Below are 21,649 nucleotides of genomic sequence, written 5' to 3'. Positions count from 1 at the left end.
TCAAATACTTATTGCTCAACTGCGAACGCTCTGTAGGCTCCCGACCAGTGACTCATGGCGTATTTCAAATCCGCATTAGACTCTATTTTGAAACAATTAAACTTACTGAAAACTCTTTGGTTTTATTTGTATTCAATTTTGAACTTGGAAAATTCTAGCTGGACACCCTTTAGAAGTGGTTGTGTTGTGGTTGTGTTGTGTAGTGGTTGTGTTGTGTAGTGGTTGTGAAGTGAGGTTACGTTGTAACCTCACTTCACAACTTCAAAAGAGTGTGACAATACCGCGTCTGTTCAAGTCTGATTGGAACCATGAGTGCACCAGATTCACTCCCGAAGATATCGGAACGATAAACGACACCATCTTATTCACGTATTTCTGATATTCGGTTTGACCGAAGCTTCGGCTGGCTTTTGGCCGAAAACGAAAATATGGCCGAATGTCTATTTTTTGGCCGAAAATGGCCGAAAACGAAAACGAAAACGAATATTCGGTCGGTCACTAATTATTGTACTGGAATAGGGTTAATCTAGCATTCGGGATATAAAAATCAAAGATGTTATTTATTCAAATAATTTATTTAAAACTAAACAAATAAATACGAACTCGCTTATTTTACAATAAATAGTAATTTTCCTAAACCGTATCCGTAACTGGAATATTAAATATTTATTAGCTAACTACAATAAATACCAAGCCATTGAAATTGATATGTAAAAGACGTTACGCAAGTATTATATCTCTGTAAGTTTAATATTGCTTTTGCTTCACAAATCTTTTTACTAAAAACTACAATATAATAATCTTCATTCTGAACAGATCAATATGGAATAAGTTTATCATTGAGGCACATACAAATATCTGAAACCGAGTTGGCAGAGTTGTACAAAAAATACCTACATTTCGTGTATTCCATACTTTTATAGTTGCTTAAGTTCTAACACCACAGTATTTGTTGCGATTTAGAAAATTTATTAAGATCTTCTATAATACCGAAAGACGCCTCATTTCAACTAGAAATATAAGACATCTGAAAAAACTAGAAAATCGTTTTAAAATAATAATACGTTATACAGATACCCATACTGGAAAACACAATACGAACTAAATACTGGCAATTTTAAGTAGTTGTATTAAGAATGATTTTGCAACAAACTAACTGTTTATGTTAGAACTAAAGCAACTATTTATGTCAACTATACGAACAATTTACAGTTAAAAATAGTTTATTTTTGGCCCTATCACTATACGATTCCAATATCTATTTATTCATTATACAAACCTGAAAATCCACTTTAAAATCCACCAAAACTGTAATTATACTACTAAGATTAATTTAATACTGAGTACCAATAATATAGAAAACCATTGCTCATATATTTCTTGAAATACGTAACGTGTTGCTTTTCTATACTAGTTCGTTGATTAGACATTTCATAAAGCTGTATAATAATCACTATTTGTTTATGTAGATATATGAAAATTCTAATAAATGCTATTGTATAATTTGCTACAGTATGTAATGCGTATAAATATAAAACTTTGCTGACTTTTAATGACAATTTATTATATTATTCGTATATTATTTTACTTTAAGCTTTAATCTAAAGGCACAACAGACGAGAACAAACATCGGTACGTTATTTGAACTAGTTTTACGAGACTATAGATCGTTTCATCCACGAAGACGCGCCCCACCACTTTTTGGTCGAGGGAAGCGCGAGGTGCGGGGAGTTTTATCCAAGCAATCCGAGCGTCATTACTGTAGTGTGCGTGTGCACTATTGGATGCGTCATTATTGTTGTACACGCACACTACAATTAGGACGCTCTGATTGCTCGGATCAAACTCCCCGCACCCCGCGCTTCTCTCGACCAAAAAGTGATGGGGCGCGTCTTCATGGATGAAACGATCTATATTCGTCGCTTGCCTCTCTAACTGACGTATCTGACATTTTTTTTCGAAACTGAGTTATCTACACCATATTAATCAATTTCGAAAGACGAATCGATCTGTGTAATCACCTGAAAATTTTGCAAAATGTCAGTTACGTCAGTCAGGCAAGCGACGTATTTTGCGAAATAATATCAAAATAAAAATATAGTAATCTTTATCAGATTAACAATTTGACAAACAAAATCGTAATAATAGTATCTTCACTACGTATCGGCATTGTAGAAATACATAAAACAGAATTTTTAAACTTGTAAAATTGATGGATGGCAAAAATAATTTCATCCGTTTTCAAAGAGATCGTACTAAAAGCAATAATATACATATTATTTTAATAAATAATGTAAATAGTGTTTATTTACTGTTACCCAAATTAAGTATGTATAGCTAAATTCTAGCTATATTCCCCCGATTGTAAAGCATCAGGTAGTTAAATTTAACTTGCATTAAAATTATCTTGTAAAAAATCTATTCTTTTCTATATAAACAGTAAAATTTGCTAGTGAAATTGTACCTAATTATTTAGGTACTGCTTTTATCACGATTTTGGCCAATCAAGTTGGAATGTTATCAAAATTTAGACTCATTGGCACAAAACTTATACTACAATCACAGTTTAACAATTCATACAGTGGTTTACAATTTTTTCTACGACTGTACCCGAGGGAAAAAATTGGCAAGCTAATAAGAACCGTGTATCATTGTCATACGGTGTACGAACGGGCTTGGCACATTCATTTCTGTGCACATAATCGACACGACTTTAATAATTGTAAGGGACTACTAATGTAGCCCACATTAGCCTCTCCGGTATTCCTAAGTCAGTATGCCGTAGCATCCTAAAATCATTGACATTGCAATTTCAACCGTAGCGTTAAAATTATAAAGTACATTATTATTCATCGCCCAAAAATCCCTTGCCGTGCGTCCTGGTCATGTGCGCAGTTCCTAAGAGCTGTGATCCTTATGTCCATGCAATTGGGACCTTATTTGCTTGACTTTTTACTTGATTTGACAACCAATGACCATTTACCCACAAAAAAAATTACAAACCACTGTATGAATATTAAAACTGCTACAACCGTAACAATATTGATACTAGCTTCTGCAATATAACCCAAGTTAACCCAATATATTATTTATTAATATTGCTTTATTTTAATATAGCTCTGCATTAAACATTAGCATTACAAAATATGTTAGAACAACATTAAGGGACGTTTCTTATACAATATTTTAGTAGTAACCTACCTACTTGTATGCTGCAATAAGTTTTATGGTGGAATTAGTATCACTATGTAAAAGGCAACGGAATTGGTGTATTATTACCAGAGTAGGTAGAGCTATTTTGGTTTGTTCGCAAACATATCATAGACATTCTGACTGCAATCCCGCAATAGGCATATTGACAGATCCTGGACTTGTAATAATTAGTAAATAAATACCATTGAATAGCCCACACCAATTTATATCAATTTGCCTCAGGAACCATTTTGAAAACACATTATTCAATATAGCTGCTTTTTTTTTACAAGTAGGCATGTCCATATTATTACAATGTATTACAACGTCCCTCGCATGACTAACTATCCTATCTCAGTCTTTTGGCGATTTGAGTACGTATCTGTATGTACATTGGTTCTCAACATACGAGGTCCGTAATAAAGTATAAACAGAAACTAAATTTGAAATGACCTAACTGAAAACCCGTGGTTTTGAGAAAGTGGCAAAACTGAGATAAGAGAGACAAGAGAGTTAGTCATGTAAGGGACGACAAGTCACGTGCAAAAATTCATAACATTTCCATTGCAATTTAAACCTTATTTCCTCAGATTAAGTAATCATTTTAGGTTCGTGACTATACCAAAAACAGCTCTACCTACCTAGATCACTAATTATAACTATTGTGTGTATAATTCTCATATATTTACTGATTTCTTAGGCACAGGGACTCTCGGCGAGTTGGAGTACAGACGCTTGAATAGATCCTGGACGTTGTTGTCGGGGAACAAATTGGTCAGTATAGCTGTAACAAAAAAACATTGTTATTAATAATAGAAGTATGTACAAAATAGCACCTTACTGCAACAACATAAGATACCACAATGTTTGCTTGATTTGGTACGAGAAAAAGCTGATTTGCTACCAATTGTTCTACGAAGAGAACTACATAAATGTGGGAGTATGAAACGGAACGCAAGGGAGTGAGTGAAAGGCAATGAATGAGTGAGTAAGAAAGGTGATTTTGCACAAGACAGAACAAAAGAAGATTGTGTTAAGACGGAGCGAAGGCTTTCCTTTTCATGTGGTTTATCCGGAAACATACAAATAAAGCTGAAGAAATAATACGCTTTTAAATTCCTACATAAATACAAATTATACTTGCGTCAAGAAATAATACACTTTCGGGGCCTAGAAATACGACCTAATTTAAAACAGTTTTTTCGTCGTAAGAGGCTAGGAAAAATATTTGAAAATAGCGCCCCCTCAACCCGTTTTTCCAGCTTGGGAAGAGTGAATCAAATCTTCCCTTTTGCATCTGATAAATTAGAGGGGGTCATCGTTCTACAGTGGAAACTAAGGCTGAGTTGCACCACCTAACTTTGACCGTAATTATAACGATAACCGGTGTTTTTTATAATAGTTAAGATGGTGCCACCCAGGGTAAATGAACTGATGATGATGAAATGTTTAGTTACCTTCAAGTAAAACGAATATAAGTCGCCTGTTGATCTCTTGGTTTTGGAACAGATCGAACACCGTTAGCAGGCCGCGCCGCGCCGTGTCCGAACCCACTATGTGACGTAGGTCGTCTGAAAATAAGGGTTTAAAACAAAAATTTTATTTTATTTTTTTTTATTTTTCTTTATTAAGGAAACAAACAGCATGAGTTTATACATGTGAACTTAAAAAATAAAATCAGTACAGTAGCCTAATCAGTTTCCACAGATAAACTTTACAAGTTAATCGAATAAAAATGATGTATTTACGTCTGATATCTCAGTGATTTCAATTTCAAAAAGGAGCTAAACACATTTCAGCCAAAAAATTTTGGGCAAAAAACTTTTAGGTTTAAAGTTTGTGTGCCATAGACAATAGACATGTTGACACCACCAATCAATTGACGTACTTTTTAAAACTGTCAAAACGAAACTCTCCCATAGATTTTGTATGGCACTACAAGCAAGTGACGTCACTATTTTGTCAACTTAATTAAATTACTTTTTTCAATTACAATGCAACCAAAAATCGTAATTTACAGGTAATTTAAAATTAATTAAGTTTTTAAGACCAGAATGAAGTGTCTTTTTAGAAAAGTTGTGATTTCGAATTATTGGAGAATGCTGTCAAATTGTCCTTTAGGGGTACAAAAAATAATGCGATTCGATAGAGACCCGGTTAAAATTATTATAATTTCTAAACACAATTGTAAATAAATCGTTACCTGAACAAGCGGCAAGCAAAGCCACTTTCGCGGCAACTCTCGTTCTAGCCTTCGTGGCTGTATCACGATTACTATAACTTGCATTGTGCCGAAAGGTCAACCATTGCCTGTAAAACACAAAAGTACAAACTTATGTGAAGTGATACAACATAAAGATTTATACATTATTATTTATTGTTTGTTGTATAAAAGACAAAACATTAATAATAACCGAAATTCATAAGACAAACTTACTTGAATGACTTTAAATACTGGACTACATTTCTTGGGGACGTGACATCCGTTACGAGCTCGAACACTTTTCTGTAAACAAAAATCAGATTAATATTTTTTGTTCTTGTGTCTTGCTGTCCACTGATTAGTTATTCGTAATGGCCCTTTGTTTGATGAACAGACGAACTCAACATAAAGAAAATACTTAGCAGTGGCTGGATGAAAAAAGGGATGCCGTGTCGTGTACTTTGGAACTGGCTTACGTCTACCAGTGGAGTTCAATCAGCTGGAATAAAGGTATTATTAATAACATTTGGTAAACAAATGTTACTTACTTATTGACTCTGTCCGCTATAAGCGTCCGTAAGGGCGCGAGTAACCGACGTCGAAGCCATAGGCCTCTGATGCCGAGCACTTCTTCAAGTAACTTCAGGGCCATACTTTCATCGCCATCCTACCAAGAAACGTACATAATTTAAAAGAAATATCTTTTGTCTTTCACATTTTTCAATAATACTGCAAAAAACAATAAAGTAAAAGTAAAAATGTACTTACATCTTGGCCATCCGAAGAGTTGCCGCTTCTCAAACCATCGTAGGAATTCTCACTCTTGCCTTGAAACACTTTTGATATACCTAAAAACATTAATCCCATCAAAAACAATACTTGTCAAAAAAACCAAGTCTCGCAACTCAGTTGTTCTACGGTAAAAAGTTGTGAGATCCATGTAATACCAAGTCCAGGCCAGGAAATCTTTAACGTTTTACATAAATATATTGACTTGGCCATCGCATGAAAACACGTGTAAATTAAATTATTTAGTGCGATGGCCAAGTCAATATATTTATGTAAAACGTTAAAGATTTCCTGGCCTGGACTTGGTATTACATGGATCTCACAACTTTTTACCGTAGAACAACTGAGTTGCGAGACTTGGTTTTTTTGACAAGTATTGTTTTTTATGGGATCTCATTTCTTTTTGTATTTTGTAGACAGCAGTTATGTATCTAGAAAACTGGACCGAAATTGAAAAATTTTACTCGACTTGGCGGTTGCACTACCGTGCCCCCAAATCTCATTTCTTTTTGTATTTTGTAGACAGCAGTTATGTATCTAGAAAACTGGACCGAAATTGAAAAATTTTACTCGACTTGGCGGTTGCACTACCGTGCCCCCAAATATTTTAGTTTTTCCTTGATTCATACACCAAACACTACTTATATTCCAAATTTGAAGCTTCTAGGTCTGCTAGAAGTGCCTTAGAATTTTGATGATCGGTGAGTCAGTGAGTCAGTGAGTGACAAAATTAAGTAACTTTGACCCGTTATAATTCTTAAACTACTGGTTCAAATTGAATGAAATTTTAAATATACCGTGTCTTTACAATGCCTGCATAGCTAATGAAAATTCAGCCTTCTAGTTTTATCCACAACGAAGTTACAGGCGGTCGAAAATGGCCTGAATTGCTTCGAGAAAAGGATGGTACGGCCGTGCCGCTTTTTTGCTCGACTTGGTGGGGGCACTGCCGTGCCCCCAGATGTTACACACTGACCCTAAAGTTTTTATTTGATCTTCTCGATTATGTGTAGGGTTTCTAATTTCTCGACATATTTTTTTTCTCGAGTTTCGGGAATTCTCGAGGCCAAAGTCTCGAGTTTTCTCGGGTCTCGAGTCTTTTAATTAAAACTGTTGAAATCGGTTGAAATTTAATAAAAACACAGGTTTTTTAATCTAATATACCTACTTTTATATCTACAATCAATATTAGAATTTAGTACCACTTATTTTGGTAAAAAAAAAACAAAAAAAATATTTCATAATTAATATTAACTAAAAATCATAACTTAGTTATTAGCTAAAGGAGCAAAAGTCATAAAGTCGCGTGTATTTTAAGGATATTAACAATAAAAATAATTTTGCTATTTGGACTTGTTTTCCAAAGAAGCAAAATTACGATAAATAGTTTTTTTTAATATAAACAAAACAATTTTTTTTAATAAATTTTTAAATTTTTAATGACAACGACTTAAATAAACGTATTTACGAGGAGGCACGAGTATCTAACCTAACAGACAGTTAACAAATTTTTCAGTTTATTTTTAATTTCAAAAAATCAGTCCGCTTTAAACATACATAATAAATATAGCATACTCGTAGGTGAACATTATTACTGTTTCGATTGAGATTATTACTTGCAAATTAAATAAGTTAAAAAAGGGAAGACTAGGCCAGTCTAAAAGCAACGTTAACCTATTAAATAAGTAATTAAAACTTACTTTTGTCTAAGAAAAATAGGCTTTCAAGAATATTAAAGCTTCAAAATCGAAACTCAAGAATTCTCGAGCTCCAGTAATTTTTTTCTCGTCTCGAATGAAGCCAAATTTCTCGAGTTTTCTCAAGTTCGAGAAAGCTCGAGCATAAACCCTAATTATGTGGGAACAACTGAGGCTACAGCCCGATGTCAAACTACGGGCCAGTTTATGATAAAAAATAATTAAATACATACCGTCCATAACTCCATCAACAGTGTTCGCAAACTGATCGGGCATGTTTTTCAGCGTCCTCATTCCAGCTTTTAATGGGTTCACAAACAGTACATCGAGCTGAAAATAAAAAAAATGTTCTAATCTAAATTCTAAAAAATGATTCCAATGTACTAGTTTTTGCCGCTCCGCCCTTGAGAATTTCGGTCTGTCACAGAAATATTATGTCACGCGCATGTCCCCCTTTAAAAACCAGGAGAAAACTAACCTAAATTTTTCACTGGCTCTTAAATTACTTCATCATAATCCGTTCAGTAGGTTTTACTTGACAGAGTAACAAATATCCATCCATCCATTCTTTTACTTTTTTTTTAAATATTTTTTGTTAATATAAATTACTAATGATCCCGTTAACCCCTCGTGGTAAGCTCAATATGCTTGTTACGAGTGGGTAATATGTTTAATATTAAATAGGACTTTCATTCAACTCACCGCATTAATATGTTTCTCAGTCTGTATCTCCTGACTCAAGAAACCGCCCAAGTAGTCTTGCGACAGCAGCGCCATATACCGCGTCTCGCGAGCAAGGTTCGCGAGCGTTTGCAAGTAGTTGTTGAGCATTCGCTTGCGACTCTCCAGGACTGATCGGGAAGTGTTCTGGAACGTTTTCTTGCCTGGGAACGGAAGGTTGCCGAGTTCTGGCCACTGGAAATAAATAATCCAGGTAAAAAATGGCAATTTTTCTAACGAATATTGTCGAATAACATCATCTAATTTTTATTTTTGGTGGGTGTTTACTCTTTTATTAGTAAAAGAGAAAATTACAAAGCAAAGATTTTTAAAATAAAAGTTAAACCCGTGACGAACACTGGTTTAAAATGACATTTCCAGAGTTCAACCAGAGTCTAACTTTTTGTAATAAGGGGGACTAAGTTCGATTTCCAGATATTCGCTGACATAGACCGACGCACTAGCAAGCTGAAGTGGCAATGGGCAGGGCACATAGTACGCAGAACTGACGGCCGATGGGACAGCAAGGTTCTGGAGTGAAGGCCACGTACCGGAAAACGCAGCGTGGGACCAACGACCTCATAAAGGTAGTACGAAGGCGCTGGATGCAGACCGCTGCCAACCGGGCAACGTGGAAATCATTAAGAGAGACCTATGTTCAGCAACGGACGTCCTGTGGCTGAAATGATGATGATGAAATATCCATAAAATAAGAATAAATTAGCTTTTCTCTGTTAGTAACAGATGGTTCTGAGTTAAATCTATCCCTTTCCAACCTTAATAAACCAAAAAGGACAGCACTACGAAAATAACTGTAAATCGATGTATAATAGAAATAGTGACGTTTACCTTGTCTTTGATCGACGAATGCAAATCGTGGAAGTCGCTGTATCTCCTGTAGATATGCCAGAGCTCGTTGTCAGACAATCTAGTCACTGCTATAGCGTATATCCCAAATGCACGACCTTTATCTTGGACGAGAGCTAAAAAGAACAAACCATAGACAAAATGATACTCATAGGATAGGTTTTAATCTCACGGTTCAAATTTCTATATTATTAATTTATGATTACGATCGAAATAAATGTTCTATTTTGATTCATCCTAATGCAAATTTTTCGATCTACGATTTTACGAGACTTGTAAATCTATAAAAATGACAATATTCACCAGTTTCAATGATACACGCTGATAATGGAGACATCAGATTTTTAGCATTTTGACTGATTTCGGAATGTGACAACGAAAGATTGCTCGCGTTAGCCGACGCCAGGTTAGATGGGCCTGAAAGTAGATATTATTTACAAATAGAAGCAATTTAAGACTATTATGAGCTTAATGGTAATAAAAACAAGAATGAGAATAGAACACATCTTACAGCATCAACAAACCTGCACTTTCATTGATCATCTTCTGCGCAAAACTACCCACAATGTCTGACCGTGATCGGTTATGCCTCGATCCAGGTACGGGCAACATTTCACCTGAAAAAAAACAGGTACTTACTCTTCAAACAACATAATCACTGAGGAAGTAATCAGTAATTATCTACCATTCAACACAAGTAATACAGAAATATAGATAGTATACAACTGAAATAAAGAAACAAATAATTAACTAATAGATTTAAAAAGAATAGTAAATGATAGAAGAACAGAAAGAAGGGATTAGAATCTTCTTCAAGCGGGAATACGATCACTCGTGTGCTAACACCCAATAACAGAACCACGTGCAAAACGCTTTACAAAGTGTTTTTAGAGCATTAAAATTTATTCTCGTCTCAGACCAATTAGTGAATTACCTACGATTTGCAACTAGAATAGATAGAGAGATCATTTATTATACCGATGGGGCAAAAACATCAGAAATTGTTATTGAATTTACACATTTTCAAAAGACAACTTTTGTACATTAACTTGAGTTCAAATAATGCATTTATGTCTTCGGTAATTGCACTTAAAAAATAATAATTTGGGAATATCCTGGAAACATTCTTATACGGTTGTATTTACTCATTCGTTCTTTACTTCGTCAATGAGCAACAACTTACAATGTATTATATCGTTTTGTTAATACAACATAAGAACTTATCGCTTCGGCTGACATATTTATATGAATGATATATGCAAATAAATAAACAAATTATCAGATTCAACATTATTATACATCCCACTACCAACTTAATAAGGCTACAGAGAACTAAACTAAAAACTAAAGTGCAACTATATGTATTGTAAAATTTACTACCAAAATTATTGCATTTAGGTAGTGTGTGGTTCTTGTTACTTGGTACTCTTCGAGTGAGCGAGCGAGGGAATGTGGAAGACTTGTTCATGAGCTCATACTTGTATTTTGACTTGAAGAAAAGCCTTGGCAACTGGTTCAGGCATGTCTTCACAATTTTCTTGCATTTCTCTGCAGATTACAAGATTATGTGCTTTGTTTTTGGGAGTTAAGAGCGTTTTTTGTTTGAAGAGAACGCGTGCCCGTGGATTAACGGGCACGGATGCGGTAAAATTAGATGACGTGTTCATTTTTCGAATATAAAACATCTGAATGTGATTTTCGTATGTCGTTTGTTTTAGTGGAGTATCGATATCAAAATATCCATAAAGTCATAAGCACGTAAGCAAAATTAGAATGATAATGTTTGACTTACCAGTATATTTTTTATCATTTTTCTCTTCTTTTTTAGTCTCACTGCAAAAAAATACTTAAATTAAGTTTTTTTTCTTTTTTGTGTGTTGCATATTATTACTTATTTAAAAAACTATAAACTCTAAAATATTAATTGCTTACTAGCTCATCTTTTCTTGGTTTTCATCAGCGTCCATCATAAAATCAGCTTGCCAAGATGGATCATCCTAAAAACAAATTAAAAAATCAAAAAAACATCTTATACTTTACATTTAACTTAAAAATAACTGACAATGAAGTATAATCTTTATTTACTCGCCTCCAAAGCATCGCAGACACATTTTTGCACGTCATCAAAACACAACACTGGGCTATTTGTGAATTCTTCTCCGTCGGTGTTGATCTTCCTCACCAGTTCCGAATAACAGTTCTCAGGTATTCCTATGACTGGTGGTCGGTTTGGAGACAGGTATAGATCACAGAGTTCAAGAGCCGACGACCTGAGGTTGTCTATGACCGCTTTTGATGTGTGAGTTGCGTCTGTGTAAGAAAAAACTGTATGAAATCATACCAATTACAGTATAATTAAATATTGATTTGATGTTAAGACAAAAACGGCTGATAAAATGGCGATAATCCGACTGCTTCATACAAATTGTACGAACTGATCGACGATGGCCCTTTAAGAGAATGTGCGTTTATTTATTTTGTTACACCTTGTATAGCTTTTTAATGATAATCAGTAAGGAAAAAAGATACATTGTATCTTTTTTGGTATTCTAGAGTGGTATGAATGGGTCATAAGTAAAATATATTTCATTTACCAGCTTCGTTCAGTTCTATTTCAAGTAAGTATTGCGCATTTGATCTCCACGCTGTAGTCGCTCTCAAAAACTTCAGTGTTCTTGAAACTTCTTCCGACACTTTTTCTGTGCTTCCAGTACTTGTGGCACCTGCAACATAATAATATATTTTAATTTTTGATAAACAAACAAATATGTTCTTTATATCATGGTATTAAGGTGCATAATGGAAATGAAATAATAAACAATATTTTTTATACCTTCCTGTGGTCCCAAAGTTGCTCGTCTGGCTTGTATGATTCTTGTGAGGTACTGTAATGACGATAGCTTTTGGCGGTCTTGAAACTCCCATTCGCCTACACTGTCTCTTGAATGCTAAAAGAAATAAAATTATTTAGCTTCACAACCACAAGTGACGTGGATAGAATCGATGTTCTTTCTTCATAAATTAGAATTTTTATTATTTTGTCAAGTGTACAAAAATGTGTTGTGATAAAAAAAACAGCTTTAAAAAACGTCTAGGTGAACCATTTATTGTAGGATATGCGACTGTGCGTATAATGCAATGTACCAGTGGGCCACAGCTCTAGCTAGGCATTTGCGATCATGTCGTCTCATTCTATCGCAAAGAATTACTATTTTGACGAAAGCGAAAGAAAAACGAAAATTTTTAGCTGGAACTGCGGCACACAGTACGATTACTATCACCAAAAATGTTATCTTTGGATTACTTTAATTAGTAAGTGGATTAATAGGATTCTTACTAGTTTCTGTATATCCTTCTGGACTAACTCCAATGTGGCGTCCAACTCTTCGGCGTCCCCGCAGCATCTTATAACTAGTAGGAATACCTCGGAAGGCAGACTGGAGTCCCGACAGCACTAAAAAAAAGAATAATAGATGTGTCAAAACTTTAAGAGGTCGACAACTCTAAAAAGAATATAATATGTGTGTTAAAACTTTTAAAGGTCGACAACACTAAAAATAATATAATATGTGTGTTAAAACTTTAAAGGGAAATTATTTTCTACTTTAAATAGTTTGGTAGTCTATGCGCTACCAACCCATCGAAGATGCCATGTACGTACTCATACCATAGACAACGAAACTCTAATCTTAAAAGCCACTAGAGTGACTATTTAAAGCAATTTAAGACAGTTTTGTTGATTGCAAGTCGAATGTTTTAATAATTTTAATATCATAAGATATGTATAGGTCAATACACTGACAACTTATTAAGCATCGCATCTTAGTTGCTTATCTTTTGAGTTCAATGAACACATCAATGTCGGTCAACTTATTGACTAACATCGGCCTGCGACTTCACCCGCGTTTATTTCGGTGCTCACTAATGCACCATAGTAATTTATGCAAATCAAAACTTATTCTTGATATTTCATAATTTCAGTCTTATTTCAGTCTACAATTTGTTAAGACTGAAATATTATTGTTCGAGGCACACCGGTCAGCCGCGTAGCATCCTACGTGTTAAATAAGACAAATTAAAAAGTACCCTCACCCAAATCTAATCTACTTTTTTATCAATATTTTTTAATATCTGTAGTAGTTTAAACAAACATACAGACAGACTTCCTTCTGTACGTATAATATTAGTAAGATATTGTCACTCACAGTTCGTATAATGGTCCTGTTTATATTGTCCGGGTCACTCAGCAGATTGATCAGTGGCCTCAATACCACAGCGGACAGCAGCTCGATTAATATTATCTTTAGAGCGTGACATTTCCACGCTTCTTCAGGGGCCACCAAGTAGAGGATGGCCTCTGACACTTCGCAGAGCAACGCTGAAATAAAATATCTTTGTTATATATTTTTTTAAACTATATGCAACTTAGGATACAATTATGTTTGCGAAAGATGCGCGCCACAGTACTATCTTATCGTCGATTTTAGACGAATACATTTGGTTTATTGTCCAAATCAAAAAACTGCCTCGATGAAACGATATAATTTCGCGCATTCTAGGCTAGTTAAAGTCAGAAATCATTTTTAGATCACTACATAGTATAAAACAAAGTCGCTTTCCGCTGTCTGTCCCTATGTATGCTTAGATCTTTAACACTAGAGTACACGCGCGGACTACTATAGTAGACCAGGGTAACATTTTACGCTATAACTTTTTGAAAACTTGCGCCAGAGAGCTGGCATTCCAGGAAAGCCTCGTTTACTAAATTTGTCAGTAAGCCAGTAAAGCTTGGGTCGCTAGAGTATGCGCACTTTTCTAAAATTGGCCGTCAAAACTGTGGGTCTACTCAAAAGCCCGAAATCACTCAACAAAAAAATTATGAAACACTTGCAACAAACGGATTTACACCGTGTACCAGGCAGTAGAAAGTCATGAATACTATGACAGATAAAAAACTAATCATATTTTTTCAGTCAATTTTTTTTTTTGTTAACATTGGTCTCAGAGCGCAATTTTGGTCCAAAAATTTACAACTTTTAAATCTGTTTATAATGTTTGATCCCAAATAGTTATATAAAGAAACTTTGTTTACAAAATAACTATAATAAACACTTTTATCATTTACATAATAATTCTATTCATAAATTGCTTACAAACTGATTTACAGTGATTTTAAATTGGCTTACCAGAGTAGGCCGCGCGTGTATTCGTGTAAAAAAAGGGGCGCGTGTACTGCAGTGTTAAAACTACTCAACGGATTTTGAAACGGTTTTTTAATAGATAGAGTGATTTAAGAGGAAGGTTACTTAGCACCCGTGCGAAGCCGGGGCGAGTCGCTAGTACATAATAAAACCATTTTATTCATATAATATTGTTCTAAAATACACATTTGCTCACCATATTCGCGTTCTGTGTCAATACAATACGTATCTCTACAGATTTGCCTGTTCTCTATAGAGCATTCCAGATCGAAAAAAAGATCTGTCAGCGTTTTACCATTTAAACTTTCGTTACTACCGTAAAATTTTGATTTTCCAAATGTTTGTGAATCTGTAACAAACCAAAAATTTTAATATTCATAACAGTAATAAGTCAAATATTTTTAATATATTTTCTTCTTATTGACCCTCAACAAAATTAAACCAGACCCTCAATTTGAAATTTATTGTAAACATAAATCAAACAGATACTTAAACAAATACACAAATGGCTAGATTTTATATCAAAATTAATTTAATAAAGTTACTAGAAATATTTCTCACCAGGAGGCCACGACAAGTCCGTTTCACTCTTATTCCTCCTATGCATTTTCTTGTCCTCTTGCTTTTTGGGACTTGGTTTAGAACTACCGTTAGTCATATCTTTGGCTTCTTTAGCACTCAACAGCTGTATGTGTTTGAGCCTAACTTTGGACTGTTTGAACAGCTTGAGATGCATCGTCAGCTCCTCTGGGAACTTATTTGCGAGGAGGTAGATCCAGTCCACACTTTTTACCCTGAAAACGTTAATCAAATAGTAGAAGTAGCAATAAAATTGATGATTTCAATAAATCAACGTCAATCATGTAACAGATAAAAAGATACATAGTGTAACAGATAAATAGAGAACTGGGTATTAATTGACAATATAGATTTATTATTTCTTTATCAATTCATGAAGCTTATTATTTATTTATTTTTTATTATAACATCATGATCTCCAGGAAAATTGGCTATAACATAGCATAGATAATTCCTGTCATAAATTGCTAATCTAGCATATCACATGAGGATAAGTACCACTATTGATATTATTACACTAAGACCGGAATATTCCAGATAAATTACCTGTTAGAGACATTGACTCCTGTAGCCAAAACCAATCGTTTAATAGAATAATTGGTGAACTCCTCATCATTGGTCAATATTTCGTACCATGGCGTGACGTAATCACTGACAATGATATTTATTATTTCATTTATAAAAGAGTCGACCGTCTCACTGCCTGTAATTCTATTATCAAACTTAGGTAATGAATCATTTGACTGAAATAATTCTAAAACCTGCAAACGAAAAATGAATTTAATAATAAAAGCTTTGATTGTTTTTATGTACGAGACATAGTATTTTAGTCACTTACTTTGGGTAGTCGGATCGAAAAATTTGTCTGTTGCAATGGGTCATCCAAATTGTCTAAATCCACAGTAAATATTTTTTTACTATCATAATTGAGATACAAAATTGTAACCACGCTGAAAAGAAATGAACATTACACAGTGAACTGTTATTAGTACTTTCTAGGGGCGGTGAATTAGCCTGAAGCACTACAGACGTAGTATCTGTATTGTTCAAGTCTAAAACATCAGAAATAATTTAACTCTAGCTTCTTCTTCTAACTAAGGTTTCATAATAAATATAGGCAGATTAAAAAGTAAACATAAAGGTAACTTACCCTATCAGAAACGTAACAATAAAAGTAAGAATTGTTAAATACCATCCAACACCTAGCAAACCCGTCAATATTATGGAAATTAGTCCAAACCAGCCCACTATTCTCCGCACCATGATCGTCATAATATTTTCTCGTGAAATGAAGTCATAAATTAAAAATAATTTTAACAATAATTCTGTAATTTGCGTGAAAATCAAACAAAAAATAAAGTGAAAACAAACTTGACAATCTTGACAGTGACAAATAGCAACGACGTATGAAACGTAGGGCTGTCTTTGTAATGATTTAAATCGAATACATTATCTATTTAAAAAAATCGAAGGAAATCAGTAATCATACAGATTTATTGTCATTGTATAATGTGACATCTACCGATTCACCGCTACAAACAGGTGGCAGGCAATGCAGGTACGGTGCCTGAGGCACCCCTCTACAGATCGCGCTGACTGAAGATGATAATAAATAATCATCATTAAGTGTTATTTTCACAGTATGTCACATGCGCCGCAAGTCCTGTGCCCCGATTACGCTAATTTTTAACGTCTCCAATACATACGCGCTTCTTCTTCAGTTGCGCTCGGTTTTTCATTCCAGCTGAGGTGCAAATTCGGTATTACGGTAATGGACGTACCTTCCTAGTATTTTCATTGTCACATGAGATATTTAGCTTTACGTTTACGTCTATGCTTCGTTTCAGGATTTGTCAAAACAGCTGATGTTTGTTCGTCGTCCGGGCACATTGAAGATGAAAATTTTTAGCGTAATCGGGGCCCTGTAACGCACTATTAAGAGTTTTCCGCCCAGAGTTACGCTCCATTTTCTTTCCAACTGATGTGCAATTCAGTATCACAGTAAAGTTTACGCGCTTACAAAGATTTTTGGAACTAAAATTACCAAAATACAGTAAATGTGCGTGAAGCGTTTACCTTGCGTTTGAGATAAAGTAACTTTCTGACAGCTTTTGCGTTAAGGCGCAGTAGCATTCCGTTTACGTTTAAACTTCGTGATACGGATTTGTCAAAAGGCTGATTATCGTTAGTAGTCCAATAGCGTTGCAGCTGAAAATTTTTACCGCAATTGGGGTAATGGACCTCGTTCCACGAGCATGATATCAGCTTGGAAGGAATCAATTCTACCTTAGCTTCCTTTACTTGTATATTCAAGGTCTTGTTTTGTGATTTGATAATTTGCTAAGTACCAAATAAACATATTTTTTCATTAGCTATTTATACGTTTGATAATTTGCTAAGTACCAAATAAACATATTTTTTCATTAGCTATTTATACGTTTGATAATTTGCTAAGTACCAAATAAACATATTTTTTCATTAGCTATTTATACGTTTATACGATTACATTAGGTTTATACGATTTGATTAAATCGATTAAAAATTATTTGATATTAACAATACATCCCTAATGTTTTTTTTTTTTTCATATTACAATTTTTAAGCAAAGGAATGTTAGATTATTTACTATTCTTTCAAAATAATTTTGTTCTAATCAAAGTTCAAAAGAAACTATCAAGAAAGAATAAACTTAAGGCGAAAAATTTTATTTTTATTAACCCTTAACCACTGACGTGTCATTTTGTTACACTAACACTGACGTACGTACGGCATACGTACGTAACTTTGAAGACCTCCTGATGTATCAATAGAGTGTAACTTTGGTGAAATTTGAATTTAAATTATTCACACATGTTTATTTAAACAGAAATAGTAAAAAAAACATAGTAACATTAATAGAATAGTATGATATTGGTGAAATCCCCCAGATGTAATAAAAGTTAGACAGGCATTTTTTTAAAATCAACACAAAAATATTCGATAACACTAGGAACTTCTATTTTGGCCATATTAAAGATTAATAACAGTTTTAATCAGGAAAAAATCTCAATAGCAATAATTCACAAATTAAGTCACTTTTTAATACAGTTCATTTAGGAAGGCTATTTTCTGTAGTCTTTCTTTGTTTGATGACCTGGTCACCAGTTTGCCGTGCTTCAAACTAGCTAGGAAATATAAAAATATGGTATGCAATTTTCAGAAGATGTCAAATCCAAAGCCATGAACTAAAGCTCCTTCACCATCATGATGATTGTCCTCGAAAACCGCAACTAATATAAAAATTTTCATCCACTGGATTTTTTGCTAATTTCTTCGTCATTTGTAATAATTTTTGGCGTAAATAAGGTTTTTTATATATAGACGGCCAAGTAAATAAATTAGACTGGTAACAATAAATTTTTTCTATGGACCAACATACAAAAGCGATGTTGAAAAAGTTACACTAACACTGACGTTACGTACCACATACGTCGGGTGGTCTAGCTCTCCTACTTAGGGACGTGCTACCCATCTATTTTCTCCCGTCGCACACGCATCTCTGGCCACTAGGAAACTACCAAAAAGACACGCAAAAATTCCCGCACAAAATGAAGTTTTGAACGAAAAACCGTTTGACCGACGTACCACGTACTAGAGGTGGGCGCCGATATAAAATTGGCCGGCGGCGGCGCGCCGACTTTTTGACCTCGGCGGCGGCGGCGTCGGCGGCGTGACCTTGTTTGACCTTTGTTCATTAGGTTTTTTTTAATCTGCTTTTTTAGTATCTGTCGTCAAGACTAATCCGGTGATTTGCAGTTGGTTGGGGTTTGAGCCACTAGAGCAGTGGTTTACCCTAGTAAATTAGCTCTCTTGATCATAGATACTTTGATATTTGGATAGCGGGTCTGGCTGAGATCAGGTTCTCGTGTATTTCCTAAAGACGAGCGTACCAATGTACCGATAAAAGTACCCTTAACATGTATTTTTGAGCTCTTTAGAGGCACATAGTTAATTTTGGATTAGCTGACTGTCGGTGGAATATTATAATATTCAGTTCTGTTTTATTTATATTTAGTTATTTAGTCTTTCCATGTCATCCTACTGTTCAGGATTTTAATGCAGGTTGATTGCAGCAATGTTTCGAGGTCTAGATTGGCCGGAGGATAAGTTTCACATCTTAACTGATAATATGGTGAGACTTCGGGGCTTAATTACATGCGCCACTTGGTCAACCATGCAGCTGACTTTGCAACAGTCTAGTCACTTTAAGATCACAGTTACATTTGAGGAATGCCGCAGCTTTCTGGTGTCTGGGCTACTTTGAGTACAGAGTCCTGGGGTACTCCAGCTCTGCAGCTAAAAAGAGAAGATTTTGTCACCGAGTTTGATGTAAAACTGTCTGTCACTGAGATAAGAATCCATCAGCAGGTAGTAGAAGTGTGCTAGAAAGTATTTTTTAATTTAATACAGTAGTCCTTTATGATAAACCCAGCTGAAGCCGCAGCGAAAGCAGAAAAAATGTTTGAAAAAAAAAACAGGATTCTTTCTTTTCCAAACATTGTACTGATTATGGTTGGTATGGTTTCTGCCAAAATTTATGGTCGGGTATACTATATTACATGGGTCATACTTAGGCAAGGGAATAAACGAGCAAGAATGATCCTTTTCCATAATTTTAACAATACAAATGTCAGATTAATTGAACGATAAGAGAATTCGTTAGGCGACTTGCCAGCCTTATGGATCATTTCCAAAGTTAAGAGACTTGCGAGGTTCTTCTCACTCAGTGTGGTCATTGTCAAGACCATGGACTTCATGGTGATTAGATCAAATGCAAGTGCTTTACGAGGGTCCATTTTGGCTATTTCTTTAGCTTAGCCATCTCTCTTAGCGTTAGTTCTTTTGTTTCAGCCGAACGACGTCCTGCGCCGCTCGCATCCAGGCACTTCCTGCGACCTTCCCCAAATCGTCGGTCCACCTAATGGGAGGCCTGCCCACGCTACGTCTTCCGGCTCGTGGTCGCCACTCAAAAACATTACTGCCCCATCGGCCATCAGCTCTACGAGATATGTGCCCCGCCCACTGCCACTTGATTTTAGCGATTCTGTGGGCTATGTCAGTAACTTTGTCCTCCTGCGTCTTTCGTCCTCAATTAGCGTAGTAGGAATCATCTTCTACTTTGAACTTGAGGAGGGTAAGCGGAAACGTAACAGAGTAACGCTGAGATGGGTTCCAGGTCACGCGGGAATCGTGGACAATGAAAATGCCGACGAACTGGCCAGAGCGGGAGCGGAGGGAACACAATATGGCCCAGAACCCTTTTTGGCATTCCCAAAAGTCTCGCTCGAATGACCCCGGAGAGCATCTATTTAAACAAATCCTTTAAGGCATGGTCAGACATGCCAGGATTAACTCATTCCAAAGCTCTTATAAAAGCCTATGACCGAAAATGCTCTAAGCAGATCATGGGACTGAGTAGGATCAAAATGCGCATCTTAGTTCGAGCCTTCACTGGACACTGCAGCTTAAACAAGCACTTGTCCACTATGGGACTGTCCGAATCAAGAACGTGCAGGATGTGCCAAGAGGCAAATGAAACGCCACTACACATTCTCACGGACTGCGGACCTTTGATGCGCGAGCGGAGTTTACGCCTGGGCAAACACATCCTAAGCCCACAAGATGTAAAACATATCGCCCCCCAAAAGATACTGCAATTTCTAATGGATGCAGGACTCGGAGGCGAACTGTAAGGAAAATAGCGGCGATCACAATAGATCGGTACCGGTCGCAGTGATACTAGGACTTTATTGAACTAGATAGCCGCTCAACTCAATAAAAAATAGTTCTTCTGCATTTGAAACACAAATTAGTACAATATAGGAGAGGAATAAATTGCAAATAGTTGGTACAGTATCAGTATCGGCGCGCCGACAGCTGGTCGTCGGCGGCGGCGGCGTGAAAAAATTCGCGGCGGCGGCGGCGCGCCGGCGTGGCGCCCACCTCTACCACGTACGTACGTCAGTGGTTAAGGGTTAAATACCCGTTAACTATGTAAACCACCTACTACGACTAAGTTCAAATGCTTGTCCTCTTTTGAATAAAACTGCCCGACTCAGCACTGGAAATCGCAAAGCGGTCAATTTATTTGAATTATTGCTTTTGAAGCTTATCTAGGATATGCGAGACAAATGACTTGAGGTTTGAACTAAATTGACTTGGAATCGAACCTGTTACTGGAGTTAGGCCACGACAGACTTTTAGTTGGCCGATAGTTGGGCCCGATTCTAATTGGTATTGGAAGAATCGGCCAACTAAAAGTCGGTGGTCTGCGCCTAGGCTTAGTACTTAGTAGATAGTGTAGGTACTCATTATTATAATATGTTATTTACTGAGCTGTTAGTTATTACTTGAAAGATTGT

General features: G+C 35.6%; 1 protein-coding gene across 1 annotated transcript; it reads right to left on the bottom strand.

Moving 5' to 3' along the window:
- Window positions 1-556: 556 nt before the first annotated feature.
- On the bottom strand, window positions 557-16,629 carry LOC135071731 (sorting nexin-13-like). The gene is made up of 23 exons (XM_063965511.1): window positions 16,399-16,629; window positions 16,087-16,198; window positions 15,795-16,009; window positions 15,231-15,463; window positions 14,866-15,018; window positions 13,674-13,846; window positions 12,806-12,922; window positions 12,302-12,416; window positions 12,063-12,191; window positions 11,558-11,778; window positions 11,401-11,465; window positions 11,261-11,301; window positions 9,993-10,085; window positions 9,772-9,885; window positions 9,451-9,584; window positions 8,584-8,796; window positions 8,115-8,211; window positions 6,164-6,243; window positions 5,944-6,062; window positions 5,630-5,698; window positions 5,396-5,502; window positions 4,650-4,763; window positions 557-3,976 (listed from the first exon to the last, which is right to left on the bottom strand). The coding sequence occupies exons 1-23, from the start codon at window positions 16,518-16,520 to the stop codon at window positions 3,870-3,872; spliced, it is 2,943 nt and encodes a 980-aa protein (XP_063821581.1). The 5' UTR covers window positions 16,521-16,629; the 3' UTR covers window positions 557-3,869.
- Between the last annotated feature and the right edge of the window lie 5,020 nt (window positions 16,630-21,649).

The sequence above is a fragment of the Ostrinia nubilalis genome, chromosome 5, assembly GCF_963855985.1.
Source record: "Ostrinia nubilalis chromosome 5, ilOstNubi1.1, whole genome shotgun sequence".
Classification (NCBI taxonomy): Eukaryota; Metazoa; Arthropoda; class Insecta; order Lepidoptera; family Crambidae; genus Ostrinia; species Ostrinia nubilalis.
The sequence above is the reverse complement of the archived record's forward strand: the minus strand, read 5'-3'. Positions and strand labels throughout refer to the sequence as shown.